We start from the raw sequence: 22,063 nt of genomic DNA on the forward strand, positions 1-22,063 counted from the left end.
ATTTTAGAATTTGTAATGCAATGATACATGGAGATAAGAATTTTTTAAAAGTGGTTATGGAAGGGATGTTGAATCCATTTTGTAAGGACAAATGTATAGCCTTTGGTCTCTAGATTCTTATACCCTATATATGACATTTTTTTCCTAAATTTGCTTAGTCTGATCTGAATATTTAAAGTTACTTTATAGTTTCATAAACTGAACAGAAATAATGTTATTTCACTATTGTCTAAGAATGCCTCCTACATTTATAAATAAAATGTTGTCCCAGCCTCCTTGCCGCAACCTGCACCGTAGCTGCCACTGCTCCAGCAGTCACGCAGTCACCGCCTCAGAGAACTTGGCTGTGCCTCCCATATACGCTGATCTTGGCAAGTCTGTCAGGGATGTCTTCACCAAGGCTTTGGCTTAATAAAACTTGATTTGAAAACAAAGTCAGAGATGGATTGGTATTTACCAGCTCAGGCTCTGCCAAGAAGGAAACCATCAAAGTGAACAGCAGCCTGGAAACCAAGTACAGATGGACTGATGTTTACAGAGAAGTGGAACAGAGGCAAAACCCTGGGCACTGAGATCACTGTGGAAGACCAGCTTGCTCGTGAACTGAAGCTGACCTTTGATTCATCTTTCTCACCTAACACTGAGGAGGAGAAGGGAATTGCTAAAATCAAGACAGGGTACAAGAGGGAGCTTATCAACCTTGGCTGTGATGTGGGCCCTCAGTCCGGGGCACTATGGTGCTTGGCTATGAGGGTTGGCTGGCTAGCTACCAGATGAATTTTGAGACCTTGAAGTCCCGTGTGACCTAAAGTAACTTTGCAGTTGGCTACAAGGTGGAAGAATTCCAGTTTCATACTAATGTGATCTACAGGACAGAGTTTGGTGGCTCCATTTACCAGAAGGTGAACAAGAAGTCATAAAGTCAAGAAATCAAGAAGATCGACTGCTGTCAATCTTGCCTGTGGGAAGCTAATAAACACCACTACAGGATGGCGCTGGTTTCAATAAGCCAACGCCCATGAATATGGGTAAACAACCAATGTGCACATGTGCAGTAGAGTTTTTTGCCGAGTCACTGCCTGGCCCAAGGCATGTAAATTAGGTACTGAAAGCATAATCAATCAGGTGTAGACACGCCTATCCTAGGCCTATATAAGCAGCACTGGTTTTGGGGGTGGAGTCTTTCGCTTTCGCTATCAAGCTCTCCCAATAAATGTGTGCAGAAGAATTCTGTTGTGGTGTCCTTCTTGCTGGCGAGTCAGGCATCTACAAGTGGTGCCGAAACTCGGGAACAAGACATCTTAAGGCACGAGCGAGTACCCCCAAGAAAGGGAGGATTCAGAACTGCATTTCGTGGGAGAATTGAGGTAAGTCTCTGAGAGGTATGCTTTCTTTCAGAATAGATCCTGTGATCATTGCTGGGGTTGTGTTGCTCGTTTTCTTTCTTGTCCTGATATTGTGTTATTGTCTTAATTTTCATCGCCCTGGACACAAGTGTATCTGCTGGGAATAATCTCACGTAGATAACACTTTAGTCCAGGACAATCATGGGTACTGGCCAGTCTATGCCTTTCATAGGGCTGGTGCAAGTCTTGCTCAAAGAATAAGGTTTAAAGATTTCTGAAAGTACAGTGAGAGGGTTCTTAAAAGAGGTAGACATACTCGCTCCTTGGTTTGCCTCCACTGGGTCGCTGATGCTACCTAGTTGGGAAAAGTTAGGGAGAGATATAGTGAGAGAGAAAGCTGAAGGGAAAGTGAAAGCAGGAACAAGATCGTTATGGAAGTTGATTAAGGCTTGTATCCAGGACAAGAAATGTGAACCAGCTGTAAAGGAAGGGCAGCAACTTTTGCAGGAGCACCAGGAAAGCATGTCAGAAACAGAGAGAAATGAAAAGAAAGGAGCTCACAGAAAAATAAGTAAAGGAAGAGATATAAAAAGAGAAAAGGAAAAGAAACCAAAATATAGCGATTCAAAAGATGATATAAAGAATGAAGATCAAAAAATTAAGTCAATTTACCCTTCTCTTCAGGACTTTGAGTTATTAGAATTATCTAGCTCGGAGGACTCGGAATTATCAGCAGGGGAGGAGGAAGATTTGGAGGAGGCTGCTGCAGAGTATGAGTCAGGCCCGTGCTAATGCTGCTACAGGGCAACCAGCATGGAGCTTTGAAATGCTTACAGATCAGGGTCAATGGACAAACACTCAATTAGGATACCCAATGCAGGTCTATGATCAAATCAATCAGGCAGCAGTGAAAGCTTAGAAAAGATTGCCTAATCGAGGAGCGGTATCTGGTAATCTGACAAAAATTATTCAGGGAGCTAATGAGCCATTCTCTGACTTTGTGGCCCACATGATGGAAGCAGCCGGACACATATTTGGTGATTCTGAGGCCACAATGCCGTTAATTGAACAATTAGTTTATGAGTGATGTACCAAAGAACACAGAAATGCTATCACACCTTGGAAAGGGAAAGAACTACAGGCGTGGATGAAAGCCTGTAGAGAAATAGGAGGACCCCTTTCAAATGCAGGGCTGGCTGCCTCAGTTTTGATGGCGCAAACAAAAGGAATAACCTGCTATAATTGTGGACAAACAGGTCATATGCAAAAGCAGTGTTTAAAGGGTAAAAATAGTAGGCTTGAAAAGAAAGTACCAGGTATTTGCCCAAAATGTGGGAAAGGAAGACATTGGGCAAATGAATGTAGATCATTCAAAGATATAAAAGGGAGGCCAATACCTCAGTTTAAAGTGCAACAGCCAAAAAATGGAGTGAGGGGCCCCCATCCCCAGGGCCCCCAAATGTATGGGGCACTCCAGACCACAGTGTCCATGAGGCCACCCAAAGACCGAGGAGAGCCACTCCGGATTCAGCAGGATTGGACATCTGTGCCACCTCCAGAGTAATTCTTACACCTCAAATGGGGTACCAACCTATTTCTTCAGATTTTAGAGGTCCCTTACCGAAGGATACAGTGGGCCTACTGTTGGGTAGGTCCTCTTCTGCCTTGAAAGGATAGGTGATACATCCCAGAGTTATAGACTCAGATTATAAGGGACAAGTTAAGATTATGTGTTCTGCACCCCGAGGTATCGTGACCATTTCTCCTGGAGGTTGCATTGCTCTATTGCTGATTCTTCCTAGTTTGCATAACACATTCTCTAGTAGCCAGAATTCCCGAAGGGATAAGGGATTTGATTCTATAGGAACTAATGTGGCCTACATATCTTTAGATTTGGATAATTGTCCCACTTTACAACTGCAAATAGAAGGAAAAACCTTTAAAGGTATACTGGATACAGGAGCAGATAAAAGCATTGTATCCAGTAACTGGTGGCCTGCTTCTTGGCCTGTTAATCAATCATCACATAGCCTACAAGGATTAGGATATGAGGCTACCCCAACTATAAGTGCAAAATCCTTACAATGGAAGTTTAAAGAAGGAAGGACAGGGATTTTTCAACCTTATGTGCTCCCTTTACCTGTAAATTTATGGGGAAGAGATGTGTTGTCAGCCATGAATTTTATATTGACTAATGATTATTCTCAGAAAAAGCCAGGAAATGATGAAAGGAATGGGATATATACCTGGACTAGGTGTTGGAAAAAATTTACAAGGCAGAATTTCACCAGTTGGAACCACAGAAAAAGCAGATAAGAAATGGCTGGGGTTTTCTTAGGGGCCGCTGAGGAGCCTTTGCCCATTCCGTGGCGTATGCAGGACCCGGTGTGGGTGCCTCAGTGGTCTTTACCCTCTGAGAAGTTAAAAGCAGCTAAAGAATTAGTACAAGAACAATTAGACTTGGGGCATGTGGAACCCACACAATCACCCCAGAATACCCCTATTTTTGTTGTAAAGAATAAATCAGGAAAATGGAGATTGTTACATGACCTACGAGCCATTAATGCACAAATTCAAGTTATGGGTCCTGTACAAAGAGGACTCCCTCTACTCTCAGCTCTACCTAAGCATTGGAGAATTTTAGTAGTGGATATTAAGGATTGTTTCTTTTCCGTTCCACTAAATAAGAAAGGATAAACCTAGATTTGCATTTACCCTGTCTTCTACTAATCATATGGAGCCTGATAAAAGGAATCAATGGTGGGTATTACCCCAAGGAATGCCAAATAGCCCTACCATGTGTCATTTATATGTAGGAAAAGCTTTGCAACCAGTTAGAGATGGTTTCCCCTCCTTAAAAATATGCCATTATATGGATGACATTTTGATATGTGGACCTGAAGAAGAAAGTATACAGCAAGCTTATGGCTTGCTTAATGAAACTTTAAAAAATTATGGCTTGATTATTGCACCAGAAAAGGTACAGAAGTCTAATGTTAGTCATTTTTTAGGAGCCACTATTACTTTACAGTGTGTTACCCCACAAAAGATTAGTATAAGAAAAGATCATTTAAAGACATTAAATGATTTTCAAAAATTATTAGGAGACATAAATTGGATTAGACCTTATTTAAGAATCCCTACTTCAGAATTAAAACCATTATTTCAAATTTTAGAAGGAGAATCACATATTACCTCATTGGGACAATTAACACCTGAGGCTTCTGAAATTCTTAGGAGGGTAGAAAGAGCTATCCAAAAAGCACAGTTAAATCATATAAATGAGCAAGAACCTTTGTGCCTATGCATATTATAAACCATAAATTTGCCAACTGCTGTGTTTTGGCAAGATGGCCCTATAGTATGGATACATCCACATTTATCCTCTAATAAGACTATAGAGCATTATCCCACCATGGTGGCAAATATGACCCATAAAGGTATAAAAAGTTCAATTACTCACTTTGGAAAAATGCCTGATAGCATAATTATTCCATATACTGCCGCACAAATGCAAATATTGTGTGCTACTATAGATGAATGGGCCATTCTTAGATGCACTTATTCTGGTTTAATTGATAATATTTATCCTAAACATCCTTTATTACATTTTATGTTATTGCATCCAGTGATATTTCCAAAGGTGACGGCTAATACCTCTATAAAGGGAGCCATTGATATTTATACAGATAGATCCAAAATAGGAATTAGAAGTTATGTGATTAATGAAAAAGCTGTATGGTTGCAATTTACACCAGGAGCCCCTCAATTGGTAGAATGTTTGGTGGTTTAAGAAGTTTTTAAAACATTCCTTATGCCCATAAATATTATCTCTGATTCTGTTTATGTGGTTAATGCTGTACTAGCATTAGAGACCGCCGGAAATTTTAAGCAGTCTAGTCCAGTATCTGAAATTTTGATGAAAATACAAGATTGTATTTTGATGCATGAACACCCCTTTTATATTCAACATATTAGAGCACATACATCATTACCTGGACCTATGGTTAAGGGAAATGCAATTGCTGATTCAGCCACCAGAGATATGGTTTTGCTATCACAAAGTTCTATAGAAGGTGCTAAGAATTTTCATCAACTTTAACATGTCCCTGCTTCTACATTGCGACAGAAGTTTAAGCTCACACGAAAAGAAGCTTGAGATATTGTCCTACAGTGTGGTACATGTGTAGAATTTATTAATGCACCTTCTGTGGGCGTTAATCCTCGTGGATTGTGACCCCTAGATGTTTGGCTGATGGACGTCACGCATATCCCAGCTTTTGGTAAATTGCAATATGTACATGTGTCCATCGATACCAGTTCTGGTGTCCTACATGCCTCTCCTTTGATGGGGGAAAAGGCAGTTTATGTCATATCCCACTGCTTAGAGGCTTGGGCTGCATGGGGCAAGCCCCTGGTGCTAAAGACAGATAATGGTCCTGCATATCCCTCTTCTAAATTTAGTCAATTTTGCAAACAAATGCAAATGAAACATATTACTGGGTTGCCCTATAATCCACAGGGCCAAGGCATCATTGAAAGAGCCCATTGTACTTTGAAACAATATTTGCAAAATCAAAAAGCGGGAATAGAAGCTATGACACCAAAGATGGCTCTATCCCTTACAATATTTATCCTTATTTTTTTTAAAAATTGGGTAATGCTGGAAGATCACCAGCCGAAAGGCAAGGACAATGACCTCAACCGCCCAATGAAATGGTCAAATGGAAAAATGTTCTTGATAATAAATGGTATGGCCCGGATCCCATATTAATCAGATCCAGGGGAGCTATTTGTATCTTTCCACAGGGTGAAGGTAATCCACTTTGTGTTCCGACGTGACTGACAAGAACCGTGAAAGATCAAGATGAATCCCAAGATGATTCTGTTATTCTTACTCCTGATGATTGAGACAGGGATAAGTATACCTTTGTGGGCCATAGTGATATCATGGCCAGTACCCTTACCAGTACATTCCAATTCTTCTATCTTGCCTTTGTTTCTTGCAACTGAATTTTTTTGGATGTGCCTTGTGTATGACAAACTCCTCAAGAGCCACAGGTGTATAATAGTACGAGTTTTCATTTAAATTATACACTATGCTTTGTGAATAATGTGGATAAACCTTTTGCACCCTGTATGTTTTTAAAGAAAAAGATTATCTCTAATCTTTTTCTTTAACCAGAATAAAGTGAGCTCTAGAGTGTTATTTAATGCTTTAATGCAAGTTGTTCAAGGAGCACAATCTGGCTCAAGTGATGCTGGAAATAATGTAACTTCACCTATAAACATCACCACTATTATGATAAAGGGAAATGTGACTATTCCCAAAAGATCAGGATGTCCTGTTGGTAATCCTACAATTAAACGCAGCGTGCCTTGGTGTCATCCGGACCTTGCATTTCCTATAGTTTTTTCACCTTGTCAATCAAAAATTTTTCCTCGGAAAGAAATAGCACAGGGTTTTGTTGTCACCTCCATTGGATTTCGCCATAATGAATGATAAAGGAGATGCTACAGGAAAAGAAAATATTTGGCCATATTACCAATGGATTTTAAGTAATGAGGCAGGTGCTACTACCAGTCTGTCAGCCTTTGCATTGCTGACTGGAACCTTTTATGAGATACTGAATGTTTCTGCCACACGTTCCAATACCTCTGCTCATTTAGATAATGTGACATCTAATAGAGTTATCAGAAATATGACTACTTCTCCAGTAGAAGTTTGTGTCAATCCTCCATTTTTCTTTATATTGGCTGAATTTCAAAATAATACAGAATGGTTAGATTGTACAAATGTCACTTGTTTTTGACGCAATGCTGGAATGGAACCAAATTCTTAGCCTTAGTGGTTCATCTACCAATCTTTGTCCCTGTGCCTGTTGAGGCAGATCCAGAGAAGTTCCCAATTATGAGTCTTGTTCGGCAAAAGAGAGATTTTGGAATCACAGCTGCCATTGTTACTGCCATTGTGGTGTCCACAGCGTCAGTGGTTACCACAGGAATTGCTATGGCCAATCAAGTTAATACTGCTGACACCATAAATCAGGGTGATCATGATTTGCCCTTCTAAATCTTTCTTGATCATTTTGTGCTGAGGAAGTGGGAGACTAGATCATCGGATTAGGCCTTTTCTATTAAATAAAAAAGGGGGAGATGTGGGAAGCCAATAAACGCCATTACAAGATGATGCTGGTTTCAATAAGCCGACACCCATGAATATGGTTAAACAACCAATGTGATCATGTGCAGTAGAGTTTTTTGCCGAGTCACTGCCTGGCCCGAGACATGTAAATGAAGTACTGAAAACATAACCAATCGGGTGTAGACATGCCTATCCTAGGCCTATATAAGCAGCAGCTGTTTTTGGCTCGGGGTCTTTCACTTTCGCTACCAAGCTCTCCCAATAAATGTGTGCAGAAGAATCCTGTTGTGGTGTCCTTGCTGGCGAGTTGGGCATCTACATTTGCCTGGGCTGTAGGAAACCGTAACACTTGCTTTGGAATAGCTGCCTGTTTTTTGGCCAAAGGGAAAACTCCATCCTGATTGGCTTAAGGTACACTCAGACCCTAAAAACAGAAATCAAACTGATGTTGTCAGCCCTGCTGGAATGGCAAGAACGTCAATATGGGCAGCCACGAGCTTGGCCTAGGACTGGCATTCCAAGCAGAAATGAATATTGTACCATCGTTTAATTTCAAACTATTATGCGGCATAGCTACCTTCAGAATTTAGTATGCGAGAGTTGATGAATACCAAGTTAGATTTCCAGGCTAAGGATGACTCGGCTTTAAGGTGTTTACCATTTCAGAGGTACAGCAGAAACCCCATTCCAGAAAGAGTCCGTTTTAGCTGTAGGAGTGGGCTGGAAAGAAGCCCCTCTAGAGATGCCTGGCTGCAAGTGGAAGCTGGGAATGTGTGGGCACTTTGTAAATCCGTATCCAGTCCCCAGATGAAATTGTGATTTCCCACGCATTGAATCTTGGTGTCCAGATCCTATCTGCTCGGAAGCATGTACACACTTGCGTGAAAGGAACGTGCTTTAGACAGATCTTCACGCCTGTCCCCATCATGCCCTGTTCCCACCCTAGCTCATCAGTTACCTGTTTTACACCAAAAGTAGTCTTTAGGGTGTGGTTAGCTATTTCTTTTTTGCCATACTAGGGTGGAGAGGGTGAGAATGATGGAGCCAGTAATTCTTCCATGTGTTGTGGTGTGGTTTTATTTTGCCATTGCACCAGAATATGAAATAGCTTCCAGGTTCTCTCGCTCTGAGCTGGGCAGGTGATTGTGGTCACACCCTGACAAGATGAGGGATCTCAACTGACTCCTCTTGTAGCCTCACCACTATTTTCTTAACAGTTTAGTGGGTACATTATAGAGTCTTCCATTTTGTGTGGAATTAGCTCCTCCCCTTCAAATGCTGTTATTAACATCACTTAAAATAAACTTGAATAAAATATTGAAGCCTCAAAAAAATAAATAAATAAAATGTTATGCAAAGAATGCCACAGCAGCTGTGGAAATTCCTAGGATAGTTGAAAATGACAACCATAGCTATCAAATGTGTGACTAAATACTCGTCTCTAAATACTAGTTTAAAAATATCATACAGATCTTTTCCCATTCTTTAGCCTGGTGCTTTGTCTCAATGATGCGCTCTTTCGCCATACAAAAGCTTTTTGGTTACATGAAGTACACTTTTTTTTTTACTGTTAATTTTAGTGCCTGTGCTTATAGTTTTCTCTTCAGAAAGTTTTTTTCCTGTGTCAATGAGTTCAAGATTATTCCCCAATTTTTCTTATATCAAATTCAGATATCTGCCCTTATGGGTACCAGATATCTGGTCCTCAATATACTCAGACTTATATTTGTATTTGACATGTATTTTTTGAATATCTTTTCTCTCCCCCCCCACCCAAGAACACATTTCTGTCTTAAAAAAAATCAGGTCTCAATAGCAGTATATGCCTTATGTCTGAGATTTTAATTGATTCCACTGATTATAGAGTCTGCTCTTGTGACAATACCATGATGCTTTGACTGCTATATACTTGTAGTATAATTTGAGATTTGATATGGTAATTCCTCTAACAGTTTGTTGGTGTTCAATTCATTAGTGTTTTAGGTATTTCAGGTTTTTACTATTTCTAATGAAGCAGAAGTAAAGAATTCTGTTGAAAATTTAATGGGATTTGTAGATTTGTCTTGGAAAGATGGCCATATTAACCCAATAAAGTCATGAGCATGGGGGGGGGGCTTGCCCTGTTCTGATACCATCTTTAATTTCTTTCTTCAGAGTGTTAAAGTTTTTATTATAAAACTCTTTCACTGATGTGGTCACAGTGCTAGAAGACATTTTTGAGGCTATTGTAAAAGATAATGTTTCGCTGATTTCTCTCTGCCATTCTGTCATTTGTATATAGGAAAACTACTGATTATTGTGTGTCAATTTTGTATCATGCTACGCTGATGGTGTTTAATACCTTGAAGTTTCTTGTTGGAGTTTTGTGGTCATTTTTATGTACAATCATAATTATCTTTAAATACAGATACTTTGACTTCTTCATCTACAATTTGTATTTCTCAGATCTCTTTTAGTAGTCTTATTATTCTAGATAAGATTACAAGTACTATACTGAATAGGTAGGAAGAGAATGAGCAGCATGGTCATATTTGTGATTTAAGCAAATTTCTTTGATTTGTATTTCATGTGGGTTGATGTTGGCTGTGAATTTTTGCCTTTATTATGTTCAAGAATGTCCCTGGTGTCCTTAGATTATCCAGGACTATTATGATGAAGGGGTGGCAGATTTTGTCAAAAGACTTTTGTGTATTTGATGAGATTATCATGCATCTTTTGTTCCAGTTTTCTATATGTTGGGTTAGATTTATCAGTTTTCATGTTAAGTCATCCCTGTATCTTTGTGATGAAGTCTACTGGATAATAGTAGATTATCATTCTGATCTGTTCAATTCGCTTTGAGAATGTTTTTATTGAAAATTTTGAGTCAACAATCATGAGGAGAGTTGGTGTGTAATTTTACTTTGTTATAGGATCCTTGTTTACTTTAGATATCGTGGTATTTGTGACCTCATAAAAATAATTAATCAATGTTCCTTCTGTTCTGTTTTGTTTTGTTTTACATAATTTGAGGAGTATTTGCATTACATCTTATTTCAATATGAGATAGAATTTTGTGCTGATTCCATCTGGATTTGGGATTTTATGGATGACTTAGAAATACTGCATTTATTTCCCTAGGGGTTATGGGTCTGTTTAAATCACTTGCCTTCTCTTCAGTTAACTGTAGCAGGCTATACATATCAAGAAATTTATCTGTTACTTTTAACATGTACAACTTGGTAGAGTATTGGGTTTTAAAGTATGTTTTTATGTCTCTGGATTTCCTGGGTGTTTATTGTTTTCTCTCCTTTTTCACTTCTAATTTCATTAACTTTAGTTTTAATTCTTCATCTTTCAGTCAATTTAGCTAAGCATTTACAATCTTATTGATGTTCTCAGACAAACAAACAAACAAACAAAACAAAACAAACAAAACTCACACAAAGCCAAAAGAAAAATGAAAGGAAATTCAAAAATCCCAACCTCTTTATTTTGTTGATTTTTTTGTCTTGTTTATTGTTTGTTTCCATTTTATTGATTTTAGCCCCGAGTTTGTTTCTTGTAATCTACTCCATTTGGATATTCTTTGAGTTTGTTTGTTTTCCTAGAACTTTCAAGTGTATCATTAAGTTACTTATATGCGATCTCTCTATATTTTTAATATAAGCACTGGGTACTATGAGCTACTTAGAATTAGTTTCTCTTACAACTGCTTCATTGAGTTTCAGAAGTCTGGGTATGCTATATACTCATTTTTGTTCTATTCTAAAAAGACTATTTTTTTCTAATTTCAGTCACCCCATTTTTTTAATTTAGCAGAGTTGCTCAGTTTGATGAGTTTGTAAGGTTTCTGTTGTTTCTGTTATAGTATATTCTTTTGTGTTTGGGTAAACTATTTTGTAAATATCTGTTAGGTCCAAACGGTTTATGACATCATAATACTCTATCATCTCTATGTCTAGATTTTGTCTACATGACTTGTATATTGAGGGGAGTAGGGTAATTAAATCATTCAACTTCACTGGGTGACAGTGATTCTGTAATTTAAACGTAGTAGTGTTTCTTTTTTGCAATTGGCTGTCCTTGTACTTGTTGCATAAGGTACTTGGTACACAATATCCTCTTGGTGAATGTTCCCTTTGATAACTATACAGAATCCTTTCCTATCTCCCTATTTCTTTGATTAGTTTTTTTGTATAAGTCTATTTTTTCTTATTTTAAAATGGATTCACCAGCTTCCTTCTTGTGTCTACTTTCTTTTGCCATCCTTTTACCCAAATATGATATCTACCCTTGTTAAGATTTGTTACTCATATGCGACAGATGGATCAATCCTGTTTTCACATCCTTTCTTCTAGAGTTGTTCTTTTAGTTGTTTTATGTTGATGTTGTTTTGTTTGTTTGTTTGTTTTTGTTTTTGTTTTTTAGTTTGGTTTGGTTTGGTTTTGTTTGGTTTAAGAGTAGATACAATGATCTACCCCACTTTGTCTAATATTCTAGTAATATTTCTGTATATACCTTTTCTTTCCAAGCACCTTCTACTACCTAAGAAAGAAAGAAGGAAATATAAAAGGAAAGAGAGAAATTCCTGTGTCTAAGCTTCCTATTTTATTTCCTCCCTATTTAAGACTAAAACTACTGGTAACTCTTCCCTTTTAAAAAACAACAAACATTTAACATTTGTTGATGACCAAAATTACTCTAATCTTCTTCTTTGGAATGGAAAATGTTCTCTTATAATTGGTCCTGATGATTTTGGACGTAGTCTTCCTTTGGGGGATAGAGCACAAGCAAATTGGGAAATCTAGAATTACATTTGTTTTTCAGTCTCCATGTGCTGATAAAGTTCCGGCTTAAGTAAAGTCGTCCTGACTGGAAAAAAAAAAAAGTTGAGTTACAATATGTAATTTTATGTCTGTTTCTTTCCTCACCTACATATGTCATTCTCTGATTACCTATAATAAAAAAAATCTGATGACCAATTAGCTGGGCAGGAAGTGGAAGGTGGGACTTCCTGGAAGGGAAATAGGAACTCTAGGGAAAAGGAAGAACTTTCACCAGGAGACATGGGAGAAGATGGACTTGATAGTGGCCTGGAAGTTATAGCTATCCACATGGCTGGATGGGGCTAGGTGGTATTCTCAGCTGAGATGGGTTATTTGAAAACCTGCCCATCTAAGGCCTAAGGCTTAGAAATATTAAAATGTCTTTATGTGGTTAAGGAATAATTACTGCCAAATTAATATCCAGCATTAATAAATATATACAGAAAATGATAACTTTAATCTACATTTAGGATCCAACATGGGCTTCCAATTAAAAAAGTTAGATCTGGTTCTACCTCCCAACACTATGCTCCTAGAAATAAGATTCAGATTCAAAATATATTTATAAATGCCTTGGCCACATAGCTAGACTGTATTCTGACTAGATCATAAGTCAATATAACCCATTTATTCTGATCTACATTCTGCCATCTGGCTGGTTACCTGTGCTCAGGTACCATGCACCATCCCAGTTGAATCTCCCACAGTAGGCACTGTTTCAGAATCCTGTCTCCCACATGTTCCACCTCCTATTTACTGCTTAAGCCATAGGCCATCAGATTTTTATTGACAGGTGTTAAATCCATAGGGACTCAAGATATTTTCTCTACAGGACATACAAAATGAGAAATCAGAGAAAAAAATTAACAGAATGAGTCAGATAAAATATACTCAGGAGTACAACAGAAAGAGAGAGAGAGAGAGAGAGAGAGAGAGAGAGAGAGAGAGAGAGAGAGAGAGAGAGAGACTTAGTTGGGAGTCAGTGAAGTGAGTGTTGTGCAGTGGAGTTGAGACAGTAGAAGTTAGAGAATAAAAAAATGCAAAAGATTAGAATAAATTGCCAATGAGTTTAAGGCCAAGCAGAACAATTCATGAAGAAGCTAAGAAAAGTGGGGATACATCCCATATACAGACACCAAACCCAGACACTATTGCTGATGCCTAGAAGTACTTGCTTACAGGAGCCTGATATAGCTGTATCCTGAGAGGCTCTCCCAGAGCCTAACAAATGTAGAGGCTCACAGCCATTGGACTGAGAACGGAGTCCCTGAATGAGCTGAAGGGGTGTGCAACCCCTTAGGAAGAACAACAATATCAACCAACCAGATGCCCCAGAGCTCCCAAGGTCTAAACCACCAACCAAAGATTACACATGGAGCGACCCATGCCTTGTTGGGCATCAGTGGGAGGAGAGGTCCTTGGTCCTGTGAAGGGTCAAAAGAAAAGAAGAGAAAAGAAGAGAAGAGAAAAGAGAAGGGAAGGGGAGGGGAGGGGAGGGGAGGGGAGGGAAGGGAAGGGAAGGGAAGGGAAGGGAAGGGAAGGGAAGGGAAGGGAAGGGAAGGGAAGGGAAGGAAAAAAAAGGAAAGGAAAGGAAAGGAAAGGAAAGGAAAGGAAAGGAAAGGAAAGGAAAGGAAAGGAAAGGAAAGGAAAGGAAAGGAAAGGAAAGACAAGAAAAGACAAGAAAAGACAAGAAAAGACAAGAAAAGACAAGAAAAGACAAGAAAAGACAAGAAAAGAAAAGACAAGACAAGACAAGACAAGACAAGACAAGACAAGACAAGAAAAGAAAAGAAAAGAAAAGAAAAGAAAAGAAAAGAAAAGAAAAGAAAAGAAAAGCCAGATAGAATTAGGAAGGTTGGAGTCAGAACAGCTGAGTTGAACCAGCTAGCCAGAGTTCAGAAACAACCAGAAAGGCTGAGTTTACTCAGCAGGAGGTCTCCAAGACCTACAATTACATGTGGAGAATAAAAGTTACTTCTACATTTAAAAGTTTTATTTTTTGACACAATTGTACTGGTTGTCAGAACTGATAAGAGATTACCAGAAAACTTGATAGAAAATGCTGATATAGGGATCTTGGCATGTTGCCAAAGATAATCAGTGTTCTGTTTCTCTTGTTTATTTTCAGACAGGCAGATCACTGTGTGGCAGTTTTTACAACTTAATTTTAGAGCCAGTAATTACATAGGAGATACTAAGATATTTATTATTTCTTTGTTTGGTTTGCCTTTGAGGTGTCAGATGACCCAGTTGCACTGTAGCTCTGCAACTGGGAAAACCTTAATCACTGCAGAGGGTAGCTGGGATATTTCTGGAAAAGTGATTACATCCTCAATCAGTGGAGATGGGGCCACTAAGGGATGCAACTGAAGTGTTATGAAAGCCCACATGTCTTTGAAATTTGTACTATTTTCAATAGTCACTGTGATCCCTTTGTTCCCAGGAACATTACTCAAGGGACAATATGTTAATGCTGTGTACAGTTAGGAAGATTTTTAAATAATAACTTCAAAATACAGATGAATGATGGGCATAGTTTTATAAATGATATTGTAAGGAGCTGCTGATTGCAATTTGAAGAACCTTTTTCTATGTAGAGAACATTTAAGTCCCTCTTTCAATCTCAGAGCTTTCTCCTCTTTGAGTCAATGAACACTTGGGGTGTCTGTCTATAATCTTCCTGTAAGATTATTAGAAACTCTATTTCTATCAAGATAACTTACTTGTAGAACAGAATTAACCTGCTCCTCTTTGGATCCCTAGCTCTTCTGAACAGAAGCTCATATGAGAACATTTGTGCTGAAGCTGTGCCTTTGAACACCTTGACTAGACTTAAAAGAATCACCTGTGTAACCTTTACTTTTACCAGGCTCACCAAGATAACCTGCACTTGCACATCACAGAGATGACAATAAAATGAAATTGAAGGCAGTTTTAAAACTCACTCGATTATTAATTATGCTGGGTTAAAAATCACAACTATATTTTTGATGTGTCTATAATTCTTTTCAATGTTTTATTACGAGCACAATTGTGGTCTGATGATGAACAGTCATGAGTTGTCAAAAATTTATAGTTTGACTACGTTTTGAAAGTCATCAAAATTTTCATATAGAGGAAAGAATGTGAAAGCTGAAGTGAGAGGCCAAGTTATGTTTCAATTCAATTCTTAGTTATCACATGTCAAAAATCTGGAATAATAATGATGAAATATAGTGAATGTACTGTTTGAAGCAAGATTCCATGAGACTGACAGCCAAGCCTTGAAGGTGATACTTTCATTTCTGGAGGTAAGAATGGCAAATGCTTTGCTGGGGAGCCATGGGTCCATTTAATATTATCAAAGTAATTAATTTATTTTTTTCCATTTTTTATTAGGTATTTAGCTCATTTACATTTCCAATGCTATACCAAAAGTCCCCCATAACCCCCCCCACTACCCTACCCACCCACTCCCCTTTTTTGGCCCTTGTGTTCCCCTGTACTGGGGCATATAAAGTTTGCAAGTCCCCTCTCTTTCCAGTGATGGCCGACTAGGCCATCTTTTGATACATATATTTGTATCTACAGCAAACATTTTAACAGTGATAAAAATATATTGCTCACGTTTAAAGATAACCTTAAGAGAACAAAACATACATTTTAAAAGTTAAATTATTGCTAATATGGAATCTATGCACATGAATTTAAGAAGTGCTGAGGATGATGGTAATGAATATAGTGGTGGTGAAGAAATGAGGTATAAAGAAGGGAGGATAAGGTGTTCATTGACACAGAATATAAGCAGTAGTGCTGGAAGGCTGAGAAGCTTCATAGTTATGAAAATTAACAGTGGTAGGTGGTTGACTAGTGTTCTGCAAAATTCATGCCTTTTATTTCCTGTATAGATATTGATATAGTTACATGTAGTGCATAGAATTCTCAGAGCACTTCATTAATAAACATACAATTCTGTAGAAGCACAATATGTTCAGATACAATTATGTTTCAATTTTTAAAAATTTAAGATAGATCTAATGTCTATTGTAAGTATTTACATTTGGTTAATTTACTGTATTTTGTATATGGGAAGATTGAAGACAATGTTAAAACTTATATACTTTTCTGTTTTAACATCCAGAATACTGTGTTTTATAAAATTGGTTTGATATAAGATATAATACACATTTATCATATTCTACCCCCATATTTATTATTTTCGCTTTCTCCCTATTGTTGTTATTTCTATCCATTTCTCCAGACAGGTTAACTTCTATATTTACCTCATTTACACATACACAATCTTATGAGTCTTCATGAGCTCTACATTGCACGTGGGCTTTTTGCAGAATTATATGTTCAGTAGTCAGTAAGTAACCTCATAAAAGATCTAACAATGCTCACTCTGCTTTATGACTTTGCTCACTGCAAAATGCATGCTGTGGTGTGTTTCTGCAGTTAGGGGACTCTATGGCTCTGAAATAATGGCAAAAGGAAAGAAGAGAAGAGAGATTAGTTTGACTCTTATTGAGGACAGTTTGACTGCCAGACTACATTGTTTGAGATGTGTGTTAGAAATAGAGAGATAATTTTGACTGATTTCCAGATCTGAAGAAAAAAAAATGGGGGGTCATTTTATATTGTTCCATAGACATGTTTCCTATTTTAAACTATTTTAGTTTTGTGATTGCTTATAGGAATTCTTACCTGGAAGCTGTAATACTAGATACAGTTAAGATCAAAATATCTTACGTATTGATGGAGAAGTCCTATATGTGTCCTCTTTGAGGCCCAGCCTTCCACTATTTTATTACAATAATTTTGAGATGCATAAATCCACAGTGTACCATATACAAGGAGAAGTGGTAAAATTCATTTATTCTGGTTCCCAAAGATGTATTCACTCTACATTTTTAGTACTCTTGAATTTTAAAGACCTTGATTTAGTGATAGGAGAAGTTGGTGTTAGTATGCATTTTACATTTACAAAGAACTCTCTGCCAACACTCTAGTTTAAATATTAATATGGAGAGTAAAAAGAATGTATTTGAATCAAATAATACATGACTTATATTTATGTCCTAGCAAAGAAAATTTTAATACTTACTAAGACTTTTTCAAATTATACATTTGGCTGCTGTAGAAAGTTTTTTTTTAATTAGGTATTTTCTTCATTTACATTTCAAATGCTATCCCAAAGGTCCCCCATACTCTCTTCCCCCACTCCCCTACCCACCCACTCCCACTTCTTGGCCCTGGCGTTCCCCTGTACTGAGGCATAGAAAGTTTGCAAGACCAATGGTCCTCTCTTTCCACTGATGGCCGACTAGGCTATCTTCTGATACATATGCAGCTAGAGGCACGAGCTCCCGGGGGGTACTGGTTAGTTCATATTGTTGTTCCACCTGTAGGGTTGCAGACCCCTTTAGCTCCTTCGGTACTTTTTCTAGCTCCTCCATTGGGGGCCCTGTGATCCATCCAATAGCTGACTGTGAGCATCCACTTCTGTGTTTGCTAGGCCTGGCATAGTCTCACAAGAGACAGTTATAGCTATTTGTGGCCACTATATTACTTTAGAGTGTTAGTGTATTTCAAAACTTATAGTTTAAAAAGACAGTATTAGGTAGAAAATTCCTATTCATCTTATAAGAGAGATTCTGTCTCTGTCTCTCTGTGTCTCTATCTGTCTCTCTGTCTCTGTCTCTCTCTCCTGTGTGTGTGTGTGTGTGTGTGTGTGTGTGTGTGTGTGTGTGTAACTAAGAGGTAATCTCCAGTATCATTCCTTACATGTCATCCAACTTTCTTTTTGAAATGTGGTATTTAATTAGCCTTAAACTCATCAAATGTGTTAGGTGAGTAGTTTTCATATCCTAATGTTTCATTTGGCTCTGCCTTCCAAGTACTAGGATTACAATGATCATTAGTAATCAGCTTTTTAAACGCAGTTTAGTGAGTCAAACTCATATTCTTATATGTCTTAATGATTCTACATTTTAACTTCCTTATTCTTAAAATAATTTTACTCATTTCATGTGATACAACTAATAATGCATTAACAGACAAATTGCTTGGGAAAAAAGTAATCAACACAAGCAGAATAAGCTTTATAATTGGCCATTTCCATTCTCACTTAAATCTTTTGTTTCATCTGGTGATTTCACAAGTAAAACATGAAGAAAAGTAGGTTCTGATTCACTATTAATAATGATCTTACATTATCCTTTTATACTACAATTTTTATACCATTTAACTGACTTAAAGCATATGAAGTGATGATATCACACACAAAATAGATATGGGCTTTTTGAAGTGAAACATGCTCTTAAGATTTAATTTATTTTAAAAGAGGTGCTGGGATTCATATAATAAATTTAAGATTAGAATACATATTCATTATGCATACACACACACACACACACACACACACACACACATATATATATGCTGTATGTACTATATACTTTATAGGAGTGTCACTGAGTTTTAATACTGAATTGTTGTATAAAATAAGCAAAGGAGGCATGAATTTATTTTAGAGGATAATTACCATAATGAAATTATATAATACATGTCATTCATATTTAGCACTACATATTGAACTAGGAGAAATAATATAGATTGTAACTGCTTTTAGTTTTAGGAAAAATGCTGAATTCATATTTGTCTTCAGTATTTACTTTGTATAAGAATTTTGTATCATGTCTTATAATCCTTTAAGCCTCATTTTCTAACCTCTAAAATGAAAAACAAAACAAAACAAAACCAAAACACTATAAGACATTCAATTTCAGCTCTTGTCTTTAGCTGCATATGTATCAAAACATGGCCTAGTTGGTCATCACTTCAAAGAGAGGCCCATTGGACTTGCAAACTTTATATGCCCCAGTACAGGGGAACGCCAGGGCCAAAAAGGGGCAGTGGGTGGGTAGGGGATTGGGGGGGTGGGTATGGGGGACCTTTGGGATAGCATTGAAAATGTAAACGAGGAAAATACCTAATAAAAAAAAAGACATTCAATTTCATGAGCCTTAGTAGAGACTCACTGATTAATAGAAATATGTGATGATGTTATTAATATTTGTTTCACAATGTAAATGTTTAAATGAAAAAAATGTTTTCTTTAATATGAGGGAAGCCCTTGGTTTTTTATTTTTCTCAAGTCTCTTCAACATAAACACTGTAACTTTTCAATAAAATCGTGGCATGAGTGTATGCAAACTTTCACTCTTTCCAAGTACATATAAAATGCTAAAAAAAGCTGAACATTCTACATTAAAGTGTGCAAAAAGAAGAGTCATTGACATGTTCCAGAGGTCTTACATATGTAGTGTTGCTTTTATTGTGTGTAAAAATAAGTGATACAGACACCAAAATGTGTGAGACATACAATAACCAAAGACTAAACTAAGGGTGTGTGAAACCAGTTATCAAATACCTGTTGGCTGATGTATTCCATTGGTGAATATTTTCTCAGTATTTAACTATATAACATTCCTAGGAATATGTTCAACTTAGTTATGAAATCCCAAAGTGTCCAAGCAGAAATTTCAGAACAGAAAACAAGAGCTGTATTAATAATAAACAAAGCTGTTGGTAGATCCATTGTCCTGAAACTACTGTCAAATTTTTACTGTTAGCTGTTCGCTTCTGCATAAATTGATGGAGAAAATGTGTGTCAGGAAGATATAAGCTAAGAAGAAAAAACAAAACCCACAAGGCTGTGAAATCACTCATTCAACATAATACTATACTCCTTTTTTGGATTCACCAGTTTTATGTTCTTCTATTCACAAAAATGATGAATAAAAACAATGTGACAGAGTTTATTCTGTTGGGAGTTACAAGGGACCCAGAGCTGAGGAAAATATTGTCTGTTTTGTTTCTTATTATGTATATGGCCACAGTCTTTGGAAATCTACTCATTGTGGTTACCATAACCAGAAGCCCTAGTCTGAGGTCACCCATGTACTTCTTCCTTTTATCTTTGTCACTCATGGATGTCACTTACTCTTCTGTCATTGCTCCAAAATTGATTATGGACTCCCTTTCTGAGAGGACTATTGTCTCATTTGAAAGATGTATGACCCAGCTATTTGCAGAACATTTCTTTGGTGGGGTGGGCATCATCCTTCTCATTGTTATGGCCTATGATCGCTATGTCGCCATCTGTAAGCCTCTGCACTACGTGAAAATGATGACTCCTAGGGTGTGCTGCTTGATGGTAGGAGGAGCTTGGGTAGGAGGATCTATGCATGCAACCATTCAGCTTCTCTTTATGTATCAAATACCATTCTGTAGCTCAAATATCATTGACCACTTTATGTGTGATTTGTTTCCATTGCTGAAGCTGGCCTGCATGGATACACATATCTTGGGTCTCTTAGTCATTCTGAACAGTGGGGTGATGTGTGTCTCCATTTTCCTTATTCTCATTGCTTCCTACATGGTCATTCTCTGCTCCCTTAAGTCTTATAGTTCTGAAGGGAGACGCAAAGCCCTCTCTACATGTAGCTCACATTTCACAGTGGTTGTATTGTTTTTTGTGCCATGTATTTTCTTATATATGAGGCCTGTGGTGACATTCCCAATAGACAAAGCAATGGCTGTGTCATTTACTATTGTTGAACCGATGTTAAATCCTTTGATCTACACCTTGAGAAATACAGAGGTAAAATATGCTATAAAGAACATGTGCAGAAAACAGGGGTCCCACTAACTGTTAAGACAAGAATAAATATTTCCTACAAAGACAGTGAAGATCTGTTTTTCCCATTTATTTCAGTCCTCTATGGAAAAGGAATCCAGTAGAAAATTTTTATTTAAAAGAACAGATAAAGCTATCTCCTGGCTACTGTTTAGTTTCCAGCAAGATACTTGCTGATTTATAACTTTCCTCTCATGGAAGAACACACACACACACACACACACACACACACACACACAGAGAGAGAGAGACAGAGAGAGAGAGAGAGAGAGTAAAATACTACTGAATAATAACAACCCCATATTTCAAAATGTATTACAGAACTATGGTAATGAAAACAAAAATATTGTCATACAAACATACATGCTAATGCTTAGAGAAGAAGGAACTAGAATCAAAGATGCAGACATTATTCCATACACCAAGGGATACATAATATCTCATTAATATATCTATTTATTCACATTATATCGAATTGCAGCTCCCTTCTCTTTTCTCCTCCCAGCTCCACACATACAAACCACCTGAGTTACCCATCCTGTTCTTCTTGGAGAAAGGGAACCCCCTTAGGACATCAAGTCTCAAGAGGATTAAGCACATTCTTTCCCAAAGTTCAACTAGGAGACAGATATCCAATAGCAGGCAACAGAGTCAGAAACAACCTCTGCTCCAATTGTTAGGGTACAGACATGAAGACCAAGATACACATCTGTTACAAGTATATAGGGGACCTAGATCTAGGTCAAATTATGTTCTTTGGTTGTTGGTTCAGTCTCTGTGAGCTCCAATAGGCCAACATCTGTAGGTCTTCTTGTGGTGTCTTTGACCACTCTGACTCATTCAGTCTTATTTCACACTCTTCTATAAGACACCCAGTGCTTTACCTGATCTTTGACTGTGGGTTTCTGCACCTGCTTCTATTAGCTGCACAATGAAGCCTGTCAGGAGACACTTATTCTAGGCTCCTGTCTGCAAGTGTAGCAGAATATCATTAAAAGTGTCAAGGTTTTCTCTCTTCCATCTGCTGTGTCCCATTTGGACTAATCACTGGTTAGTCAACCCCTCAATCTCTGCTCCATCT

The 22,063-nt window shown here is 37.6% G+C and overlaps 1 protein-coding gene and 1 pseudogene across 1 annotated transcript; both read left to right on the top strand.

Moving 5' to 3' along the window:
* Window positions 266-915, top strand: Gm13758 (predicted gene 13758; annotated as a pseudogene).
* On the top strand, window positions 20,074-20,994 carry Olfr1189 (olfactory receptor 1189). The gene has a single exon (NM_146772.2). It carries the CDS (start codon window positions 20,074-20,076, stop codon window positions 20,992-20,994), a length of 921 nt encoding a protein of 306 aa, NP_666983.2.
* Window positions 20,995-22,063: the final 1,069 nt, after the last annotated feature.

Source organism: Mus musculus, chromosome 2 (assembly GCF_000001635.26).
Source record: "Mus musculus strain C57BL/6J chromosome 2, GRCm38.p6 C57BL/6J".
Lineage (NCBI taxonomy): Eukaryota > Metazoa > Chordata > Mammalia > Rodentia > Muridae > Mus > Mus musculus.